At 41.4% G+C, this 24,054-nt stretch overlaps 2 protein-coding genes across 6 annotated transcripts in view; both read right to left on the reverse strand.

The window, feature by feature from the left end:
- LOC124177821 (two pore potassium channel protein sup-9) overlaps positions 1-24,054 on the reverse strand; it is an 854,038-nt gene that overhangs the window by 593,635 nt on the left and 236,349 nt on the right. The gene's annotated exons all lie outside the window — the stretch shown is intronic.
- Positions 743-10,539, reverse strand: LOC124187824. Its single transcript, XM_046580012.1, has 3 exons — positions 8,605-10,539; positions 7,717-8,364; positions 743-847 (listed from the first exon to the last, which is right to left on the reverse strand). Exons 1-3 carry the CDS (start codon positions 10,537-10,539, stop codon positions 743-745), a joined length of 2,688 nt encoding a protein of 895 aa, XP_046435968.1.

Genomic DNA, 24,054 nt, shown 5'->3' on the forward strand with positions numbered 1-24,054 from the left:
TCTTTCAAAAGAATAAGGTTGCTGCGTCAACCAACATTATTGTAAAAACAGTCTTGTTTCAGACTTAAAACGAGAAACACATATTTCGCAATTAAAGCTTATTCACAACATTTTATTCACGCTTTTGATTTTGACTTGATTATTAAACTTGCGGATCCATATTTTATTGCCGTAACGTCGAAGAACGTTACATTGGTGTCAGAAGCGGGATCTTGAGTTTCTTTTTAATCGAGTCAATTCAGTGCGCGAACTATAACTATGAGCAATAGTCGTAAGACACGCTCACGTCGAAGGGAAAGTGGCGGAGAAGAACCTTCCATTATGGAAAATCCGCGGGTTCCCGAGACAATCTCATCACCTTCAGTGGACCCTCTTCCAATTCCTTCGGCGGTCTCTCAGATTGATCTGCTGAAGATCATATCCCAACAACAGGAAGCCGCTGAACGTCATCAGCAGCAACTTCTCCAGCTGCTGCTTGATCAACAAGAGCAGCGAAAAAGAGAACAAGAACAACGAAAAAGGGAACTTGCCTCTCAGTTGGAGCAGCGAAAAAGAGGACGAGAACAACGAGAAAGGGAAATTGCCTCTTAGTTGGAGCAGCGGAGGCTTGGTAGAGAAGCTCAAGAACGATCCGAGACCAGTCTTCATGAACTGTTCCGGACGACTGTGGCAGCTCTTCAGGCTGTCCATCAAGTGAACGGCTCAGGAGAACCGGCTGTCACCCCTCGAGGTTCCAGAGTCGTTACTCCGCTTCCCTCTCCTGTTCCCTCTCCTGTTCCTGTTCCCGCTGTTCAGGAGGTCCGACATCCAGGACGGTTCCAGGATGTTCGAGACTCAAGGTCTGTGCCTTTTATTAGGGGAACAGATGAATCCCCAATTTGTAGAACAACAGTAAATAATGAGGTTGGCTTTTCCGAGCCTCTGTCTCAGGTTCAACCTCGTTATTCTCATTTAAGTCAATTAAATAATTCCAAATTTCCTGGGGTTGCTTCTCAGATTAACGAGAAACCCTTTTATCCTTTAAAACCGCCAATTTTTGATGGAAAGATTCCATGGGCAGATTATGAACGTCAATTTAACACAATTGCAAAGCATAATCAGTGGGACTCCGCCATGAGGGCCCACAGCCTTGCCTCTTGTCTTCGGACGCCGGCTCTGAATGTTTTAACGGCATTGTCTGAGGAAGAAATTTCCGATTATGAAAAACTTAGTTCCGCGCTTAAATTGAGATACGGAAATGACCATCTGACAAAATTGTACACAGCTCGATTACAGACTAGAAGACAAGGACGAGACGAAGACCTCGCGTCACTTAGCCAAGATATTGAACGGCTTTCTCGTGTAGCTTTGCCAGACCACGAGCCGTCTCGTAATTTATTAGCGACCCAAGCTTTCTTAAACGCAATTAGTGATCCAGAAATTAAAATGGCCGTTGGGACATCGGTTCTCACTTCTCTACGAGAGGCAACGGCCAAAGCCCTTGAGGTGGAGGCAATGCGAAAACAATATTTTGGGTTGAGCAAGCTTCGTCGGATTGTGGTGTCCAAAAACACCTCAGAAAGACGAGGTTTTGAGCACTCGGAAGAGTCAAAGCCTCAAAATTACAGAAATAAAAATAATAACAAGTATTATAATCGTGAAAATCGTGGTTCTCTTCAGAATCAGAGTAACAAACACGAAATTAGAGGCGCAGTTACGACAGATCAAACTGTAGTAACTTGTTTATTTTGTCATAAAATAGGACATGATACCGATCATTGCTTTTTACTTAAAAGGTTAGGTTAAAAAACTGTTATATATAAAATAATATTATCTATAAAATACTATTATATATAAAAATACTAAAAAAATGTAAGAACTGTCGTTGACCTCAATTTTTGCATTTTTGTACTTTACGATTGTTTTCTTAAGTGTTAGTTATTTTTTATTCTTTTTGAAAAATTTATAAGTCAGAGAACACCTAATAATACGTATTGCGTATATATATATATATATATATATATATATATATCAAATATATATATATATTTGAAACATTCGCAATTTGAAAAAAAACTGGAACGAGACAGATCACCATAACAAAACTTACTTACTATATATATATGTAAGCTTGTGCGTAATCAAGCTTGGCTGCGTCGCCTATTGACACGCGTGTGAGAGTCAGTATGTAACAAGACTCCGAGCTGTTAGCATCAATGTTATTATATTGATGTATACAAGGGTTTGCTATCGGCAATTGTATAGATTCAGGTTAGCTATAAGATTATTAGTAAATGGTAATATCTCTGTATTTCACTAATTTGTACATATTTTTAATATTTCAGTTGTTAACTGCATCTTACATGTGTAGATTATCACCCTAATCTTCATTCCTTCCTAACAATATAATTATTGGCTTACATATATATTTGAAACATTCGCAATTTGAAAAAAAACTAAAGATTTGATATATTTGATATATATATATATATATATATATATATATATATATATATATATATATATATTAGACTGGGCCAAAAAAATTGACTATTTTTTTTTTTTGAAAAATATATTGAGAATATCATTTAGTATGGCAAAAAAAAAATTTCATGAAATTTTAAGCCCTTAATATTAACTTTAAGAGGTCTATCATCGCTATTTTTAATTTTTAGTAATAATTTGATGTTTTACGTCATAACTGTCGAAATATTGATGTGAAAAAATTTATGTTCACTTATCCCTTTATAAAATTAAATTCCCTACAAAAAAGGTCTGATTATAGATTTTTGTCAGACAAGCCGTTTCCGAGTAATTAAGCTTAATAAATTGATATAATTTCTCGAGAATCAATCGAGAATTAATCGAGAAATTATATCAAGTTATTAAGTTATTAAGAAAAATTGAAAATCTGCGATGTTGTATCAAGTAAGTTCAATTCATATCAAAATATTATTGTGATTCTACTCGTAAACTGTAACAGTTGAATTTAGCCGCCAAAGCAGTGACTACGGGACTCAGTAATAGGTAGGTCCGTAGGGAGGGGGGCTTTCACCTAAGCGAGAGACGACGGGTTAGGAATCGATCGAGAAGTATAAGCGGGAGACGATGGATGAGCGGTCGATCGTCATCAGAGTGCGCTCTAAAATAAAGAAATCATAACGAACGAATAAATACAACCGACGAAAAATTATGTAAAACGCATACGGATTCTATTGCGAGAACGAAGGACTCGTAGCAGCGACCCATCTTTTACGGATTCCCGATCAAGGAAAAACCACCGAGATATGACGGACGAGGGGATTCAAATTGGCCGGGCACGGAATTAGCGAGCGCAACTGCGGAAATGGAAACTGGGATTTGAAGAATATCCCCAAAGACACGCTTATGATAAGTTTTATATTCTGACCTGTACTATTTTATCTGTAATTTTACGAGTATGCCGTTTATGGAATTGTTATTGTCCTAGATATCCGCCGTGCCCATTTTATTTATACAATTTATTTATTATTTTCTCTCATATTTATACTTTTCTTTTATTCGGTTTCCATATAGATGCATGTCATTCGGTCATACCGACATCCGAAATTCCGTTTTAAATAAAAACAATAAAAAACAATAAAAGTAAATTGATAGCTGATGATTTTCGTTAATTGCGAGAGGCTCCGCAGTTGAAGTTAATCCTGGTCGAAGCAAACCGCGAAAACGAAAAGACCGTTACAAAACGATTACGATGTACTTTCAATGGCAATGTAGATTATAGATTAAATGAATTTAATCTATACAGTCATCCGCTGACGTTTCACAAAACCTCTTGTTGTAAACAAGGAAATTAGTGACCCCATTGAATCATGACTGCGTCATGCCCCTCCGCGCTTGGCACGAGAGAAAAGTGAGTTTCATTCCGCATATTTTTCTAAATAAATCATGATATCATGAATTTTTACGCGAAGTATAGAAAGTTTTTTCAGTGTGCTCTATACACATTACATAATTGCTGCATTCGAATTATTTTATTGCAGTATAATGATGGTATTTAAAAATATATATAAGACATTCTTCGTCAACCGAGCTACGATTTTTTTTTTTACACTCTCAGATAATTTATATAATTGGGCAAATTCTAATACTGCTTAAAAGTACTCCGTGAATTTTTTCAGATTTTTTAGCCTCAAATTTAGGAGATCTGTATTTTTTTGTTTTCTCTATGGCTAGAAAAAAATGAGTCGGACAGTTCAGCAATGTGTTGAGAACCTATAAAAAATTCACACCTGGCACTGCTAAACTGGCTAAGGAAAAACATGTATTTAAAAGAAGTTTTTAACGTAGCGTATTGTAAGAACGGAAAATATTGTAAGCGATGCTTTTTTTCATTGATTTTTCGTTTTTCCAGTATATAAATGATGAAAAAAAGCATCGCTTATAATATGCTTAGTTCTTACAATGTGATACGTTAAAAACGTTTTTCAAATATATATATTTTTTTGGTCAAGTCCGCAGTACCGCGTTATGGATTTTTTCGTAAGTTCTCAACACGTTGCTGAATACCCTCTACAATTAGCAGCTGAATTAAAGGTGTCCGATAATTGGATGAAAAAAAATTAGTTTCAATTTTTTTAGCTAAAAAGAAACTTTGCAGTGCAATTCAATGCGATACAAATATAAGACATATTGCATCAAATAATTCATGAAAAAATTTTGTTTTTATGTTTTTATTTTTGAACTGATTCTTTTCCAGCCATAGAAAAACCAAAAAACCACAGGTCTCCTAAATTTGAGGCTCGAAAAATCTGAAAAAATTCACAGAGTACTTTCAAGTAGTACTAAAATTTGCCCAATCACAAAAACTATCTGCGATAGGGTTCAAAAACGTGACTCAGTTAACGAAGAATTTCTCATATCTATATGAGGTATTTGATTTGGAATGCCTCATATACATTGTTTAGAGAGATGGCAAAAGGATATGGATCATCGACGTGGGATCCGCGAATTAGTGATGAGAACGAGTGTAAATGAAACGAAAGTGATGTTGAGATGGAGAGAGATAATGATTACCGATAAACGAGACTTTTATTGGTTTCGATGTGGCGATGTAGACCGTATCGCAAGAGAACGTTACAGAAAGTGAAGATTTACAGAGCGAGAGAACACATAGATTATACACATACATAACTTCGAGACAGTAGACAATACATGAGATACAGCTGATAGGTTTTGAGTCGCGATACGGGCAAGAGGCGAGATTTGACGCAGAGACGACAAGTAAACATTGCATGTGAGTGTGCGTACATGTGCGAGGACGATTTTGAGTGTCGAAAGCACACATTTAACTATTCGATACTTTGCCGAAACATACCGCCCGCTTCGCTATCGGTAACGATCGCGAAATTAGATTATGCCGCCCGCCGTGCGTTCTTCATTCTTAGTCAATAATTGTCTTAAGAGGACACTGGGAGCACACACAAGTTTGCGATTGGACGTTTTAACACAGCGGATTTCGTTTTAACGGTCACAACGCGAACGAGACCGTCGGTTCCCGGATGCACTTCGATCACTTTCGCGAGGAGCCACACAGATGGAGGTAGATTTTCGTTTTTTACGAGAACGATGGATGCGATTTTGATGTTCCCGCAATGAGTCTGCCATTTCGAGAGGTTTTGAAAGGACTGAAGATACTCCGTACTCCACCGTTTCCAAAAATGCTCCAGCATTTGACGCGAGTGTTGCCAATGCGATAGCCGTTGAACTGGCACCTCGATGAGTGACGGCTCAGGAATGGTGTTCAATGCTGAGCCGACGAGAAAGTGTCCTGGAGTCAAGGCACTTGGATCCCGGGGATCGTCCGAGATAGCGCAAAGAGGTCGAGAGTTGAGCGTGGCTTGTCACGCAAATATTGCGCAACGATTATATATGTATTTATATGTTTATTCAAACAGAGAAATTGAATGGTAATTGATAACAACAAATGGTAAAAGGAAGCGTTAACGTTATATTATATTAAATTAGACGTGCGTTACGCCTGGAAGCAGTATTGAGACTGCTCACACAGCCGCTCGCCGGGCTCGGCGACAGTGCATATGAAGTGCATAATCGAGTAATTTGAGCACTGCTGCCGATAAGAAAGCCAAGCGCATAAGGCGGGCCACGCTGCATGATAAATTTTGCACTCATTTAAATGATCCCCGGCATGTTCCTACGAGAGGATATAAACTGTTACATTTCATTAGAAATGTTACAGCTCCATCACAGGCTTCTACTTGCGTGAGGAACGTCGCGAATTGCTCGAACGTTTGAGAGCCATCTCCGATGACTCGTTTGAGGTGAAACTTGACCGATTTGACTCCGGCTTCCCATTTTCCACCAAAATGAGGCGCGGAGGGAGGATTGAACCGCCACTGGGTTCCGTGTGATGCGAGGATGTTTGCGATTTCTGAGAACTCCTTTGACGATGCAGCGAGAAGATGGCGAAGTTCTAAGTCTGCGCCGACGAGATTCGTTCCACAATCGCTTGCCATCGAGATACAAATTCCTCGTCGAGATGTGAAGCGTTTGTACGCCGCGATGAATGCCTCCGTCGTGTAGTCCGAAACTAGCTCGAGATGCACAGTCGAGGTCGTGAAGCAGATGAAGATAACGATATATCCCTTGCATGATTTTGCTCCTCTTCCACGGGAGGCTCGAATCGAGAATGGACCAGCGCAGTCAACGCCAGAGTTAAGAAACGGCCTTGATTGTGTGACTCGAGACTGAGTTGGACCATCTGTTGGCTACTGAGAGTGGCGCGATAACGCGCACAAGGAACGCAACGATGTATGAACATGCGGATCGGTACTCTTCCTCCCAGGATCCAGTACCGCTGTCGGATTGTAGCGAGAGTGAGTTGCGGACCTCCGTGAAGCGTCAACCGATGATGATGATCGATGATTAATGTGGAGAACGATGATTCGCGAGGCAAGATGAACGGGTGCTTTTCGTCATACGAAAGCAATGAGTGATTCAGTCGACCACCGACTCTGAGGAATTCGTTCGAATCGATAAACAGCGTGAGTCGCGATAGTGGATGACTTCGAATGAGACTTGAGCTTGTCTCGATTTGGCGAATTTCTTCTGCGAAGTACGCCTGCTGGGTCACCTTGGTCCAAAACAGTTGGGCGTCGCTCAATTCGAGAGTAGAGATCGGTCCGACAGTGATAGACGTGTTTTTGACAATGTCGTCTTCGCGAGGAACCGATTTGCTGCGCGTTTACACAATGATGTGACTTTGAGGAGAGTAGATAGTTTTGAGTAGCGATCGACGAGATCCCAGATTTGTAGAGGCTTAGCTGTTGCGATGTGCGTCGACAGCCCTTTTCTTTCCTCGAGATGAATGTTTTCTTCCGGTCGCGGAGATAAGGATGGCCAATTGACAGAAGGCTTCGAGAGCCAGGATGGTCCGAAGGTCCAAAGTTCTGATTTTTGGAGTTGCTCCGGAGATGCACCACGAGACGCAAGATCAGCGGGGTTTTCAGAACCCGAGATGTGATACCAACGAGCGCGCGCGAACTCTTGGATTTCCGTTACGCGATTACGAACGAATTCTTTCCACCGCGATGGGTGGCTTTTGATCCACGCGAGCGCGACTGTGGAATCCGTCCACAGATAAACCGAGGTGTTTTCGAAATTAAGAGTATTTTCCACATGACACATCAACCGGACAAGAAGATTCGCAGCACAAACTTCGAAACGAGGAATTGTCACCTTCTTTAGCGGCGCTACTTTAGTTTTCGCGCACACTAGTGAAACGCGCACTTCGTTAGTGTGGATGTACGTTCGCGCGTAGATCACTGCGCCTAATGCACTTTGAGAGGCGTCCGCGAAACCGTGGATCTCTATCCCGAGAGATGCTGAACTCAACCCGATCCATCGTGGGATGGTGATAGCTGAGAGCGGCTCGTCCCAGTCGAAACCGAGTGCCCACAATTCCTTCATAAAGATTTTGGCTCTGATCGTGATCGGCGAGAGCCATCCGAGAGGAACAAAGAGCTGCGCGGTTTGTGAGAGAACTTTTCGTTTCGTGAAATTGTCCCGAGTTTGATGAATTTGCGGGGAGAACGCGAACGCGTCGATGTCTGGTCTCCACGCAAGACCGAGAGCCCGAAAGAATGGACTTTGATCGAGATTTAGATGCATCGCGATCTCTTGATGGTTTCGAGAAATGTCAACGAGAGTTTCTGGGTGGCTTGAAGTCCACTTTTGAAGTTCAAAGCCGCCCGCCTTGAGCAATTGATTGAGTTCGTTGATTTTCTCGCGACCTTGATCAACGTCCTCTGCTCCTGAGAGGATGTCGTCGACGTACGTGTTCTCGAGAATGACGTGGCTCGCAAAGGGATGCTGCTTACCTTCGTCCTGAACGAGTTGATGAAGAACACGGATCGTGAGATACGGAGCGCTTGCAAGACCATACGTTACCGTAGTCAGTTGATATTCTTCAATCGGTAGCTCTGGTTCTTCCCTCCAGAGGATTCACTGAAAATCTTGGTCATCATTGTGGACCAAAATTTGTCGGTACATCTTGACGATGTCTGATGAGAACGCGACTGGATATTATCGCCAGCGTAAGAGAACGTCCGCGAGGTCGGTTTGCACTTTTGGACCGACGAGAAGATTGTCATTGAGAGAGAGTCCGAGGTTGGTTCTTTGAGACCCGTTGAACACGACACGCAACTTTGTTGTTGAACTGCTGTCGCGAACTACACCGTGATGGGGAAGATAAAACACGCGGGAATTGTCTTCAGGTGTATTGATAGCGCGATGCATGTGCCCGAGTTCACGATATTCACGAAGGAAGCTCGAGTAAGCCTCCTTGAGTTTCGCGTTGCTACCGAACCGTTTCTCCGAACGAAGGAGCGTTTGATGCGCGGGATTCCGCGAGTTGCCGAGCTCTACCGAATTGTCCTTGAGCGGCAGCCGAACTACGTAACGACCGGACGCAGTTCGAGAAACCGTTTCGCGAAAGTGTTGCTCACAACGCTCTTTTTCGGAAGTTAGTGCCAAAGGTTTCGACACTTCTTCCTGCTTCCAAAACTGCTGCACGAGATCGAGCAGTTCGTGATCGAGGGAGCATTGGAAGCCTTGGACTGCGCTATACGAGGGGCTTGCTGCTTCCGCTGAAACGCAGCCGGAGAGGACCCAACCGAACTGAGTTTCTGGCGCGATTGGTGTTCCTGGTGCTCCTCTTCGAACTCCTTGACCAATGATGTTGCTATAGATGTCAGCTCCGAGAATTACGTCGATTTGACTGGGATGTGCAAAGCTTGGATCCGCGAGGTTGAGTCCTCGTAGATGAGGCCAGTCTTCGACGAGAAGTCGAAATGAAGGTAGATACGATGTGAGTCGTGGGAGCACGAGTGCCTCCACCTGACACGAGAACGAGGTGTTAGCACGAGATTGGAGTTGCAATGTCGCGATGCCGCGAGTCACTGCCGATTGATGAGCTCCGACGCCAATGATCGGTATCGTTGCTTGATGCCGACGTAGTCGCAACTGTTGCGCTAGCGACTCCGTGAAGAATGAACTTTCGGATCCTTGATCGAGTAGAACGCGAGCGATGATTCTTTGTTCAGTCTCCGGATTCGAGGCGATCAATTGCACTGTGGCGAGAAGAACTGGAGAGCGCTTGATCATTGTAGGCTGAGCTGAGTGGTTGCTCACCTGAGAGGCGCTGTTCGAGATCGGTGCGTTCTGCACTGCAGGTTGCGCTACTGCAGCCTGTCCTTGAGATGTGCCGTTGTTGGCAGCTGTCGAGATTGAGGAAGAGTTTCGATGCAGCAAGGAATGACGTCGACCGTTGCACACGCGACACGTTTTGTTGAATCGACAGTCCTTCTGCTGATGTGGACCGAGACAATTGAAGCAAAGCTTTTTCGCAGAAACGACTTCCCTTCTTTGATCGAGAGATTTGTCGCGGAAGATCGAACAGAACGCGATGTAGTGGTTGCCTTTGCAACAAGCACACGACTGTTCCTTTGATTGCGCCGTATGTGACCTTGTCGTCTGAAGATTTGACCTTCCTTGCGATGAGTGCGGTTTCGACGTCGTGATTTGATTGTGAGCATGAGCTTGCTCCACGGCTTCGAGGGTGTGGATGCGACCGATGAGAAACGCCTTGAGCTCCTCAAACGAGGGGGGCTCGAGTTTCTCGCTAACACTTTTCTCCCACTCTTCGAGAGATGCTGGGTCGAGCTTGCGAATCGTCATGTGCACGATGATGTGATCCCCTAATTTCTCGGGACTATCGAGAAGTTCGAGCGCGCCAAGAGCTTCGCAAGTGTTGCTGTGCAAGCTCTTTAGTTCCGATGATGATTTTTTTGTGACACGAGGAATCGCGAAAAGTGTCGCGAGATGAGAATCAGTCAGAAGCCGCTTGTTTTCGTATCGTGAGACGAGAGTTTCCCAAGCTCGAGGGAAATTTTCTGCGGTGAGAGAAATGTTTTTGATGAGTTGTAACGGTTCATCGGTCACACTGGTTTTGAGGTAGTGCAGCTTTTCCACTTCCGAAAGTTGCGAATTTTCGCGAACCATCGACGAGAAGAGGTCGTGAAACGGCTTCCATTCTGAGTAGCTGCCCGCGAAAGTGGGCAGTTCGATACTCGGTAACCGTTTCGCTGCTCAATATTTCTAAGTCAGGCAAAGGCGTATCATCATCGTCACAGATGTCGAAGCGTATGGGCAAAGGTGTTCTGCTACTTCAGGCTTTGGTTACTCGACAAGGTGTTAAAACAGATTATATTTTCTGGGACGACGCTAAAGATTTCGTGGAACGTCTTCGTTTGCTTATGACATCTCAAGCGGCTGGGAATACAAGTCGTAACAATGAAATTATGTCGATTCTGGAAGAATTACGGGTAGCCGGAATCATTTATTAGCCAATTCTCGTCGACTCTGCGATCATTTACGAGATAAGCGTCGACGTGTTTGGACGTCAGCTGAATAAAAACAGAGCTGCGAGCACTCGCGGCCCTTGGTGTGGGGTTTCAAATAACAGCGGACAGACATTACATATACAGAACAAGAGACTGCAATGTCCCAGATCCCGCAGAGCTGAACAATGCTGTAACTTTGAAAATCTTGAGACGAAAATTCAACTCGCTGCAAAAATAAATCGACAACCTCGGTCAGATGATCAAAGGTTTGGAGATCACCACGGGGAAAGCCTTGGATACCTTCTACACAGACTTCAAAATAGGCAGAGACCTGTCGATTCGGAACACAGAAATCATTTTCAAATTAGATACCAGAATAAGAGCGTTGGGATATGAACGAGAAAAAGCAAGCAATGGTGACGGAACTGCATAAGCCTGCACGCCGGAATTACCCGGGTCGACGTGTAGACGTGCGCGGTATCGACGAGACCTGGCAGGCGGATCTTGTTGATATAATGTCGTACGCTGGACAAAACAAAGGCTACAAGTACATGCTCACAATCATTGATATCTTTTCAAAGTATGCGTGGGCTGTACCAATAAAGAGCAAGTCTGGAGATGATGTTAAGAAGGCAATGGAATCTGTACTTGTCCAAGGACGGGTACCAAAAAATTTACACGTCGACAGAGAAACGGAATTTCAAAACTCGGAATTTGAATCGCTCATGACACGTTACGGAATCAAACTTTACTCCACGTACAGTAATTTAAAGGCTTCGATCTGTGAACGTTTCAATCACACGCTGAAAGGTGAAATGTGGACACGGTTCAGCATGCAAGGAAGCTACAAGCGGCTCGATGTCTTATCGGATTTGGTTTCGGCTCACAACAACTCCAAACACCGAACCATACCAGTGAAACCGTCGGATGTCACCGTTGAGAACAAACGGCTGTTATTACGTCAGGCGTCGGGCCTCGAGCCAAACCTACCAAACTGGCAAAGTTCAAAACTGGTGACAAAGTTCGAATCAGCAAATTCAAAAACATCTTTGAGAAAGGTTACACTCCCAATTGGACGACTGAAATATTCACGATAAGTCGAGTGAAAAATACTCATCCTGCGACGTACAAGCTCAAAGACTACCGAGATCAACCCATCGCTGGTGGTTTCTACGAACAAGAGCTCCTCAAGGTTAAACATCCGAATATCGATCTGGTGGAGAAGGTGTTCAAGAAGCGTGGAAGAAGAATATATGTTAAATGGTTAGGTTTTGACAATACACACAACAGTTGGATAATCGAATCGGACATGTACATTGAATAAATGAATTTTTGTAAAAACGTATGTACCTCTTTATTTTATACCCGATACATAACAAGTATGCATCCTTATTTTTCAGACAATCGACAGACATATGCATCGTTGTACAATTTTTTATATTTCGGAGCGTTCTCATTCACTATCCGACATAATAATATATATTTTATTCATTATGGTACAGTTATAAATTAGGTCCTACAAATATTACGATACGGTAGTTACAAAGCTAAGGTGCAGGCTTGTAGCCCCACGGAAGCGTGTCGGTTGTGTTTTGAAACACGATCCGCTTGTCGTCGTTGCAGCTCAGTACCACTTTCTGCTGTTCTACAGTGTAAACCTCGTGCTTTTGACTTATTATCAAATGCTGATTTGTAGACAAATTTTCGTGTTTCAAAGCACATTCCAAATAATCGTTGGAAGTTAATTTACTCAACGTTGATCCATTGACACCTTTGGCACGTTTATTGTCTTTCTCATCTCCCACGACTCGGAATGCGTACAATCTTGCTCTAAATCCTACAAATTCCAACATTATTTTCCCGTTATTCTCATCTTTCATTGAGCCGAGGACTCTTTTGTTCGCTAGAGGCATTCCATAAGCGTTATCAAGCGGATAATCAGACGTGTCGAATTCATGCAAGTCCTCCTTTATATGTTCGTATATGTCGGGGACGGTGAAGTTGTAAATCAAACTGTCGGTATCCGTATACATCAATTTTGCTTGGATGCCAAATTTCCGTTTAATATAATTATAATGAAAATCGTAGATATATGTTTTGGTCAGATCTAGGATGGAGAAACCTGCATACAATGGTTCATTCAACTTGACTTTTGTTTTACTCATTTCGACGATAATCATCTCTTTCTCGAAAACGGTGCAGCTGTGAAAATCAGGCTTGGCTATGGTAGCTCTAGCACCGTACCGTCCATCCCATTCGGTGACCAATCGAACATCTCTGTAGTTTCGCACGTTTTCCATTGTTTTGCCAAATCTGCGTTGTTCATCAGTTTGTAAAAATTTTTCTCGAATTCGTTGTGAGATTTTTTCCGCAAGTCGGTATTCAAATCTATATATTTTTTGAGCTACGGGGTTTGCCTGAATTTGAGAACTCTGTGAATTTTGAGTAATTTTAAGCCCAATTGTAAGCATTGTTTCAAAACGCTATAGTGAACAACGTAGTTTTTTTTGGAAAATAGCGTGGGCGTCAATTTTGGCTGTTTATTGTTTGTGTTGTAACATATAGACAAATTCATAATCTTGATTAATGGCCAGAATGAAACTTGACGAGCCATCTATTGGCCAGCGATAGTTTTGTGTAGCGAGACGAGCTCGTGCGGGACCGTACGCGCTAGGACACAATCTAGCTCTCTCTACTCCTGGACTCCTTGTTAATAGGACATGCCGCACTGGCATTATGTAAATAGATATTATACTCTAATAAACTACTTTAATATTAATTGCATAAAACCACACTCCCTCTTTTATATCCACAGTTTGAAATCGGAGGTACATAGTGCTTCGGACACAATGGGAAATCTTTATGAGTTTCATGCCACTCCTCAGGATATTCCAAATCGACTTCGAATACGTAAACAAACTCCGTTTCGTTCGGGATGGCAAGAACGTCGCACTCTCTGAAACCTGACACCCATTCAAAACAATTACACGGCAGAGCACAGCTCATAGCCGCAACGTACAAATTATTAACGTCAAAGTACATGAGATAAGATTCTTCGACCTCAGGATCGAATGCCTCCCCCATGTACCTGTTGATAGCCTTCCCGTATCTGTTTGAGCACTGTGACACACCACCACGAATACCTCTTTCGATAAACATAACCATATCTATGTCGGTGAGAAGCTCGAGTTCGATGCCTGTACATTTTAACATTGCATCAAACGACAGACCGGGCGCTCTAAAATAGTGTAACGGGTCCAGCTTGTACGTCGTCCAACAATTCTGTCAAAAATTTTGGAAAATGTCGGCTAGTCAAAACACGTCCGTCTGTAAGTACGAGTCCGAATACTCTCCAAAAGTTGTAACGTTGAAAGTTCGCCATACGTCGCACGCGTGTGCGTAATCGTCGTCTGATATATCCAGGTCATTCAATTTTGAATAAAACTGTTCTTTGGCTGGTAAATATTTCTCCTCGAACTTCTCCCAACTGTCTATGTATTCGTACGGGAAGACACCTTTCCTAGTCAATAACCGAAATTTGTTCAAGCTACTGCAGAATTTACGTGTTATTGTTTTTTGACAATCGTCCAGATACAATGATAATTTATCGAGGCTGCTAGGCATGAAACGGTATGAATCTATGAAACGGAACGTTACATCCGTTCCCCTAACAAATTTAGTGAAGGAAATGTAGTTTTCTTTATTAACGGGTAAAAGTTTAACATTACCTTCGAATGCGTTGCCAGGGCTTTGATCAGAAAATGCGAATCGTAACCTGACAGATTGTGTAATATCACTGGGATAGTGTGCAAATTTTGGTAATTTAGATTACAGCTGCGGTGAGCAGCACCACGGTACTTTCCCGTGAAATGACAGTAATCACGATGTTTCACGTCTGTGGGTATAAACGGTTTTTCACAAATATGACAGACCGTTGATAAATCAAATTCGTTCATCTGATTGCAATTGAGTGCTCTCATGGGGACAACAGTCTTGTAATATTCCTCTAACGAATGTGCAAATTCCTTTAACTCGTTTGTAAACCATTGGATGCAAGTTTCTCCGCGATTGATTTTGAATTTTGAAAGCGAATCGTCAAACGCCCAATGTAAATAATAAGCTATACTATACGGAAGATGCTTCTGATAAATTGTTCTATTCTCCCCAAAACTTTTAAGAGTGGGCTGCAGTAAACATTCAAGTTCTGCGTAAATGCAGAACGGAACGGTTTCTTTGTGTTTGAAATTTTTAACTTTCAGAATCGTGTCCTCTTCTGCTGGTAAGATAACTTCGGTTTTGTTTAAATTCATGCAATCTACATTGTGCTTGAACAAACACCTTTCAGATTGAAAATAAGTCAACCATCTATCACACAACCAAGTACGACCATTACGTTTAGAAATTTGAGAACTTGTCAACCGCGATAAATTCCGAATCCATGCGAAATGGTGTGTTACATTCGTTTTATAATTTTCCATACCATCATTATCATCATCATTATCACCGTCAACAATTTCAGACTCCAAGACTAAAAGATGAATTGTAGGTTTATTAGACTTGTTTCCGCTCAAATAAATGAATACATTTTGACTGCGCTTTTGTTTTTCCGTACAATCTAAACCATAAACGTTATTTGAAAGACCGTTAAGTTTTTCAAATTCTGGAATTTGATCTAAGGACATTGGAAAATGCGAACCGTCGTATTGTAGCACTGTGCTGCAATGCGGATAGGAAGTGATTTCGCTGGGATTGTTGTTAGCTGGAAATCGGGCTGCGGTGGCCGACCATAGAAAGCAATATGAGTCGCTGTTACGGATGTTGACAACGGCCTTCTTATCTTGAATATCTTTGGGTAGTGGTGTGTATGTGAACACACCGCCTCGTAGTGGCACGTACTTGTTGATATTCACAGTCAAATTGATTATTTCAGCCAGCGACCAACCAGAATCTTTCTCTTGAAAATCTTCCACCTTGGCCAACACTTTTTGCTTTACGTTCTCTTCGAACCACCCGTGTATGTCAGCTGGCTGGAGGATCATCTGGTTTCTGGTGTTGAAATATTTCATTTCTTCAACAAGTTCAGCGTTTTTCGTTATATTGAATTTACAACACAAGACGCAGTTTGCTTTTAAACTTCCCACTTTTCGTAGTACTTTCTTCAGTCTTGCAACGACGAGGTGTTTCGCATCTTCCAAAAACCTGTTCAAATCTTTATGCCGCAGATTGATAATGGCTCCCGTTCGAATTCGGCTCTCGAAAGCTATCTCCAAATCTTCCCACCGTACTCGATCGCTTCTTCGGCGGCTTCGTAATCCATCACCCACTTTTTGAAATTGTTGAAATTTGACTGTCAACGATTTCAGAATTCCAGTTGTAGTCAAAATTCTTGTCTTCTCCTTGATCGTTGAGGCGTTGTTGCGTAAGATCTTATTCAAAAGCCTGGTATTTTGGGTTCCGAATCGAATTCATTTTGCAATCTCTGCCGGTGACGATTTTTTAGTTAAAATCTTGAACGCCGTTTTCATGATTCGTATTAATTTCAAATACTTTTCGGAATCCATGTTTGTTTCTTCTTTTTTCGATTACGCACTTGACAAAGATAGAGTTGCAAAGATACAGTTGCGAAGTTTGCTCTAGAATGACCGCTCTACGCTGGCACGGTTCCTTTTATGGGTAAACAATGACGTAACTCACACATTGCCGAAAATTCGTGAACAACCGTATGCAATACTCCTCAACGAAAAAAATTTCAAGCTATTTCTCGAACGAACCTGCAGCGCGTGGAAGATGGCAAGGCAGTTCTTGGAACTTGGCGAAGAAGTTTCGCACGCCTCATGTACGAGAGAGATCTGTGAGACTGAACTAATCGCTAGAGTTATACATAGAACTGTGATAGGCTTAGTAGATATTGTTCTCCAGGAGCGTTATGGGGATGTTTCACTTTGCCCACGGTGTCAGTTTCACGATTTCGAGGTCTACGCACTAGTGCAGTAGGACAGAGTGAGAAGGATATATCCTGCAAACGTAACCGACAAGTGTCAATCACTTTATGAATTGGTATCAGTTTAATTGTGAACCTCAAACATATGACGAAGCTGTACGAAAAGTGAGGTGCTCCGTCCGTCTGATGAATTCATTAGCAGTCAAGCTTGCAAACTGTCAAGATGGGTGATTGAAATCAGTGCACTTATACAGTTTTTTTTACCTTGAGTGAAGAACAATTTCCGATTTTACTTGAGTGAATAGAAATAATTCAACGTCGGTGCGTTTTTTTCAGATTATCTTCAAGAAAAAAACAACAACGTTCGTCGTCACCTCGAGCTTTCAAACTGTCATACATCGTGATTTCAATTGGTGAGTTGTGCAAGAATATTAATTTTTTTACAACATTCTGTGATCAATAATCAAGACTTTAGCCATGTATTAATTTTTTTTTTCAGAAAATGGAGTACGTATACATTTTATCCAAAGTGCGCGTGCCGGGAGAATGGACCCACTACCTGCCCCGAGACTTCTTTGTTAGAGCGGTTCAACTCGCGATCACAGCCTACGGGGATGGAAGCCGGAACGATATTCTCATTCACCAAGCGGGTGTGTCAGCCCGCTTGGTAAGAGAGGGAAATGGCACTTGGTTATTCCAGAAAGTGTAAGATGAACAGTAATATACAACGAATTTCATGAATTTTATAACAAGTTCGATTAATTGGTTTCATTGCTTACTATTTTTTTATTTTTTAGCTTTTTTTGAAAACGTAAACCTTGAAACTTTTGTGATACATACATGTCTTACGTTTCCTAGATATCATTTCGCAACTTTTAGAACAAATTTGATAAATACTTTTGTGTGTGATACATCATATCCTCAATTTCCAAAATTATTGAATGTTTCAGAGAACTGTAAACAACAGCATCCAACGTAGTAGTATATCTAGTTAATGTACAGCAGAAAAAAATAAAAGTTTGTGAAAAAATGTAGACAATTTTCTTAAAGGTTATGAAACGTAGAATAATTGGAAACTTCTTCGAAAGTTTTTTTTTGTTAAGTTTTTGAAATTAGTTCTTGATCACGTTCAGTAGTCGCACGGTCCATGCTGGTAAGAAGGAGACGTTGCACACGTTGTCCAGGTACGGTGTACAAATTAGGCGAGAATCGACGCATCTTTGAATTCAATTTAACCGTACTGGCCGCCCAGATACTGCAAGAGCAATCGCTCCTCCTCCATCGTCTGCACCAATTTTTGATATTAGGTCTCGTCCTCGTTTAGCAGTCGCACAATCCGTGCCGGTAAGAATACGCTGAATTCGTTGTTCAGGTCTGTGACGACACGCTGCCCAAGCCTCGTTTGGACTCGTCGAATGTTGGTGACTTTGTAGATTTTGAAAATTTCCAGCTCCGTCAATTTCTCCGTCGACACAAATTCGTTCATGCTTGCAACTTTGTTGAATTTTGTGAAATCCATTTTTTTTTTTGAAAGTTTTAGTAGTTATGTGTTTCTTGATAAATTTAGATTTGCAAACTTTTTTGTCACTTTGTTGAGTTATGACTTCTGGTTAATAACGGTTTTCAAGTCGTGAATATTTTTTAAGAACAAATCGATTCGCTGTTTTAATTCTGCTTTGTTTGAAGTTCTCCTTATGAGAGCTGAAGATGCAAGACTATTCTTCGGACCTGAAATTCAGACTTTTATAGCCGTATTCCCTCCCCACCAGGCACACAGAATCCTTGAAAAACTTCTAGAAGCTACCGAAATGATGTGTCTTCGATTGTGTGGGTAACATTAGATGTGTACGGTTCGGTTTCTTTCTCACTCCTCGTTGATCTGATGACACTCGATCCAATCGGCTTCGCGTTCATCGTCATCTGGTTCGATGTCCGATAATATTGCAATCACTTCGTTTTGACATTTTTGAAAAGTCACGATTAAAGTTTTGTCCTGAAAATATATCCTGTGTAGTCTGTGCGGTTGCACACGAGCTCTCCGGACACGCTCAACGAACCACCGAAGATCTTGTAGCAAAAACTCTGATGCATGACGTCTCGTTGCTAAATCCGAAGATCATTTCTTCGCCGGTGAATTCGTTATCACATATCATTACAATTTTAAATCTTTCGTCTCACAAGAATAGTAGTCTGACTGATGTACAAGTTTCATGTGCTAACCTATTTTATACAGACGGTGGACCTGGTTAGATGTTACAGATTTTCGTCAGAAGCTTCCAGAATTCGACGTCACACCTCAATCCGTTGTCCGCAGACCGCTCGCTGTCAAGTCGAAACTCCTCGAACTCGTGGTTTGTCAGTCTAAGTTTCCAAGAATCTTTCAGGGTCAAAGAAGCTTTTTCTCACGGTCCCGGACCGCTCGCTGTCAAGTCGATGTTGAGACATGATTTGCCCGTTTAAATGTCGCGCGATTGCCCAAGAGAGCTAGAGTGAATGTGTGGGACGTGTGTCTAGCCTACCGGTTCTGTGGCCATGTAGTCGAGTGAGGTTGCTTCCACTTCTCTTGTGGAGTCCGAAAAAAGTACACGCGTGCGTCAGTATGGTAAAACTGTGATCCTACAATAATCAAAATGAAAACATCTGATATTCGAAAATTGTTTGGTCATCCTTGACCTATCACACATTATTTCGACAGAAGCTTCGAGATTGCGACAACAGTCGAAACTTGTCGAACGCATTGTTTGTCAGCCTACATTCGTTCAGGGTCGAAGCAGCCGCATACAAATTTCAGAACCTTCCAGAATTCAAAGTCGCACCGGACGATTCCGAGAATTGTTTGTCTGAGATTCGTTCAAGGCCAGAGCGGGTCTTTCAGAATTCAACGTCGCACCGAAATCCTTTGACCGCATGCCGCTCAACGTCGAGTCGAAATACGTCGGACGAATTGTTTGTCAGCCTAGATTCGTTCAAGGCCGTGAGAATCTTCTCGAACCTTCTGGAAGCTCTAAAAACCTGACACATGCCAAGATTCTCGGTCGAACGTCCGAGGATATACGGGGTCCGCTCGAACGCCTGAGGATTCACGGAGTGCGCTCGGTAATGCACTTATCGATCCCGCTCGATGGCATAATTTTCTTTACCGTCAAAGAGCACAATTTATCCCACAAGGGGTAATACCACGGCAATTTCAGGCATGTTTACCAACGATCATGGTCATTTGGGAGATTCTCGTACCGACGAGCGGTCGGCAGAGCACGTTTTATCTTACGAGAGTGGGAGTAACTTTCAAGGGTTTGCGTCTGGGATGCATGGATAGGCAGATTGGTCAGCGGACAGGCGGCTTGGTCGGTAAGGAAGGTGTTTCTATCCAAAACTCTGCTTATTTATCTACTAAGGAAAGGTAACTGAAGGATAAATCAAAACGAGAGCAAGGTAATAGCAAAGCTGTCTTCTGGCTGGTTGAGCGTAGAACAAGCACAGTTCGGAGTCCGGAACACCGATCTCGCTGCTGTCGTCAGGTAATCCTCCTTCTAGTTGTTTGGTCATTTGTTCCCCGCCATAATGGTCATCCTTGTGGTGAATATCGGTTATGATTACGTCACACGTTTTCGAAGATTACCGATAGGTGACACGTAATGTACTGCCCGTGATTTCGTCATTCATATCAACTCGTACAAGTTCACAACAGCTGCATGCTACTGTCCAGTATACCTATCGTTGCGGCCCCTTGTACGGAGGCTGCCTCCTGGTCAAAGTTGCCGAATAGAGAGCGAAGACTTACATATAACTCAATGTTCGCTTCCGCCGGTTTCGTCGTATACATAGGTAGGGGCAGCTGCTCACGATATATCAAGGAGACTACGCAGTCACACGACGTCTTATTGCAATTCAGAGTCGTGGACCGAGCATGGTCTGATGATTGTGGTAGTACTTATTGCCTATTTCGTATCGAGGTTGGTTGGAGTACCCCGCCAGGGACGCGTTTTCCGGACATTTCCTTCAGTTTTGAGCCTTTGTGACGGGCGGTTCTAAAACGCCACGTTACAACACACACCAAAACATTTTCAAGAATTTTTTCCAAAATTTTTTCCGCGTTTTAATTTGTTCGCCATAATGCATCTGCCATTTTAAATGTTCAAATTTTGAGTTCAAATTCGTAATCAGTGACCCCAAAAGCCCATGCATGAAAAATTTTAAATAAATCGCATGTAAGGAAAAATGTATACATAGAAGGGTCAAGTGTAGATATGCCATTTAATCCCACTATAATCAAGGCCTACGCATCAATAGGTTTGCGCTATTCGGTCAGCATTGCAGAACACCTATACATATCTATAAAAACATTTCTGTTTAAAGTCAAACAATAAGCAATTGGTAATTGTCAAGACCTTATTATAAGAAAAACTTTAATGGTAAGTTTTCAATATAATCAACACACGGCTCTGCGTGTAAATGATTATACTCATTGAAGATTGTATGAACCGATGGCTTCTCTAAGCAGTTGATAACAGACAATTACCGTAATTTACATTGTTGATGTTATTACTGCGTGAAACAAATGTGATTTAGATATCATCTATGTTTAGTGGGTGTTGCATGTAGAACGGCAATAACAGTAGCTCTATCCAACAAATTATGCGTACACTTTGATACTCCTGATGAAAAATAAGTGGTAGGAGAGGTCAATATAAAATATCGATGTACACTCACATAATGAATGAATGATATTTAGTCTCATTTTGTCCATAGAAGCGATGCTGCAATAATTCCTCAAAAAAATAATTCTAATCGCCGAAAAAATTATATACCCACGAAGAGATACTAGAAAAGAAACTTTCGTATTTGCCCATTTCTATAAAATTGATTGTCCTTACTGTAATTGTCGTTGTAGTTGTTGTTGTTATTCTTATCATATATAGGTTCTCTAAATCTATAGGAATTTCACCTGCTAGTTCGGATCTATTCTTCACAACTTATCGAGAAAGGTTTTTTTCTCACACCGCTAGCGATGCGCGAAAGTTTTTCCCGCACATGTGTATAAAAGACTACTTTCAGTGTTTGTAAATGGTGCATAAAAATGGACTTTCCATGCAGGTGTTGCAAAAAGATACTTTTGAACGTTACGTATGATACATAATCTGCCACAGAGAAGCGAAAATGGCTGCACGGGGATGAAATCTGACCCCACATTGGGATACGTGATCGCGTTACACTGTGTCGTAGTTTCAGAAAGTTTTTCACACAAGAATCTGGGTTGAGTGGTTACGTAATACCGGAAGATTATATTTATTTATATTAAATCGTCATAATTTACATCGAGGATTCCTTGGATACTGAATACGCACCCTCACAGTAGATCGTGGCAATATATGCTCTGGAAGTGTTTCATCCTTTCCTTATAATATAAATATTTATAAACAAAGATATTAAAATCCGATCAATCATTTCCGATATATAGTCAGTTTAAAATTGAGCACACGGATATGCGGAGATCTAGCAGAAACTTCGTTTTTTATTTTCAGGATGATTATAATAACTTTCCTTGTCTTTTTATCTCTTTGAAAACAGAGGAACGAGAAGTTAGAAGGTATTACCTATATACATTTATCCGAACTATCAATAGATGCAAAATACCATGCAAAAATGCGTGTCAAAAAAATGAACATCCTGTTTAAAAGTGTTGGAAATTTCTCCGGTGCATATTTTTATTTAATTTCATTTATTCATCCTTCAGATACGGCACAACCACATGCAACACCAAATTCGAGGTACGCGTGCGGTGAATAGTGGTAGACGTCCCAATTGGGTCAGAAGTTACGAGCAATTCAATATAGCTACTGCATGCAATAAGCACGAGTGCGGTTCGGCGGCGCCTTGCCTCAGCCAACAAATTATTCATACTCTGTGAACCGGGTTAAACTACTATCCTTTGCAAGGACCTGAAAATACCATGTACCCTTCGCTGCTTTTCCTTCGTTTAATATTAGCGTATCTTATGTAATCATATTCCAAGTGACAGGTAAATAAATATTCAGCCCACTGTTTTGCAGCTAAAATTTGGTTGGGGGACACTGAGGCTAGTTGTCACACGGGTTAATTGGCACAGAGTTCATATTGCGGCCGCTAGATGTCGGAACGAGCTATAGATTGAAGTTGTAGTTCGATGTTTGAAACAAATAAATGTTTTTACCTAGAACATCGCATCATATGCGGCCTCGCAATGATTAAAAACTGAAATTGGATCTAGTCAGTGATTATTTTCTATCTTGTAACTATGTTTTTTCTCATTGTCTTGGCTGCTTGTAATATTTCGCAATAAAATGATCAGCAAGGTGATTCTTGTCGGTTTCATTTGATATATATTTCAGATGTTCTAATAGCAGGCTAGAAAGATATGCATATTTTTAAACAAAATCGCGGGTTGAGCAAGTGGTAACATGTGACAATAATTTCACAACAACTTGCCTCATTTTGACTTTTCCGTGGTTATTTAAGTTCGAGTCAAGTATTTCAGAATTTTTGGAATCTAGGTTGACTGTTTCGCGGTTTCCGTGAAAAAATACAATGAAAAAAAGAATTATTGCTTAAAACTATACATTGGAAATCCAACTTTCTTACATCGAAACAAAATCAAGAAATCAAGGGTGCTTCATTTTTTACCCTTTCTTGTCATTTGAAATACTTAGAACAACTGACCCCGCCTCAGGATCAGTTAACACACTCTGCAACTGTTCATGAAAATTCGAAATTCCTTATTCAGACTTTCTTTGGAATAACCTCGATTTTTTATAGGTGCGCAAAGGATGCATCTACAATGCCTCGTGTCTGAATCAGACAAAATTTTATTTAAAAAAAATTTAAAAAGCAGAGAGTGAAAAGTGTGACAACTAGTCTCGGTCTCTCCTACGTTTTACACCTTTTGTTATCGTTACAACCATCATCGATTTTCATGATTGAAAATTTCTGCGTAGTGACCCTCAAATTTTCAAACTTGTTTGTTGATATAAATGACATTAGGAAAAACGAAACTGTAGAAATTTATAGTAGCTACAATATTATTATTTTTTTTTTTTTTTTGGAACACTGATACATTCTTGACTTGATTCGCTAATTTTTGCGAAAGATTGTCTCAAAAAATGCCAAATTTTGAGCGGAAAAAAGAAATATATTAGCTATTGATTGATTGGTAAGGACGGACTGTAGCTTCCTCTTGAAGGAACGCCATTGAACCTT

Source organism: Neodiprion fabricii, chromosome 1 (genome assembly GCF_021155785.1).
Source record: "Neodiprion fabricii isolate iyNeoFabr1 chromosome 1, iyNeoFabr1.1, whole genome shotgun sequence".
NCBI lineage: Eukaryota > Metazoa > Arthropoda > Insecta > Hymenoptera > Diprionidae > Neodiprion > Neodiprion fabricii.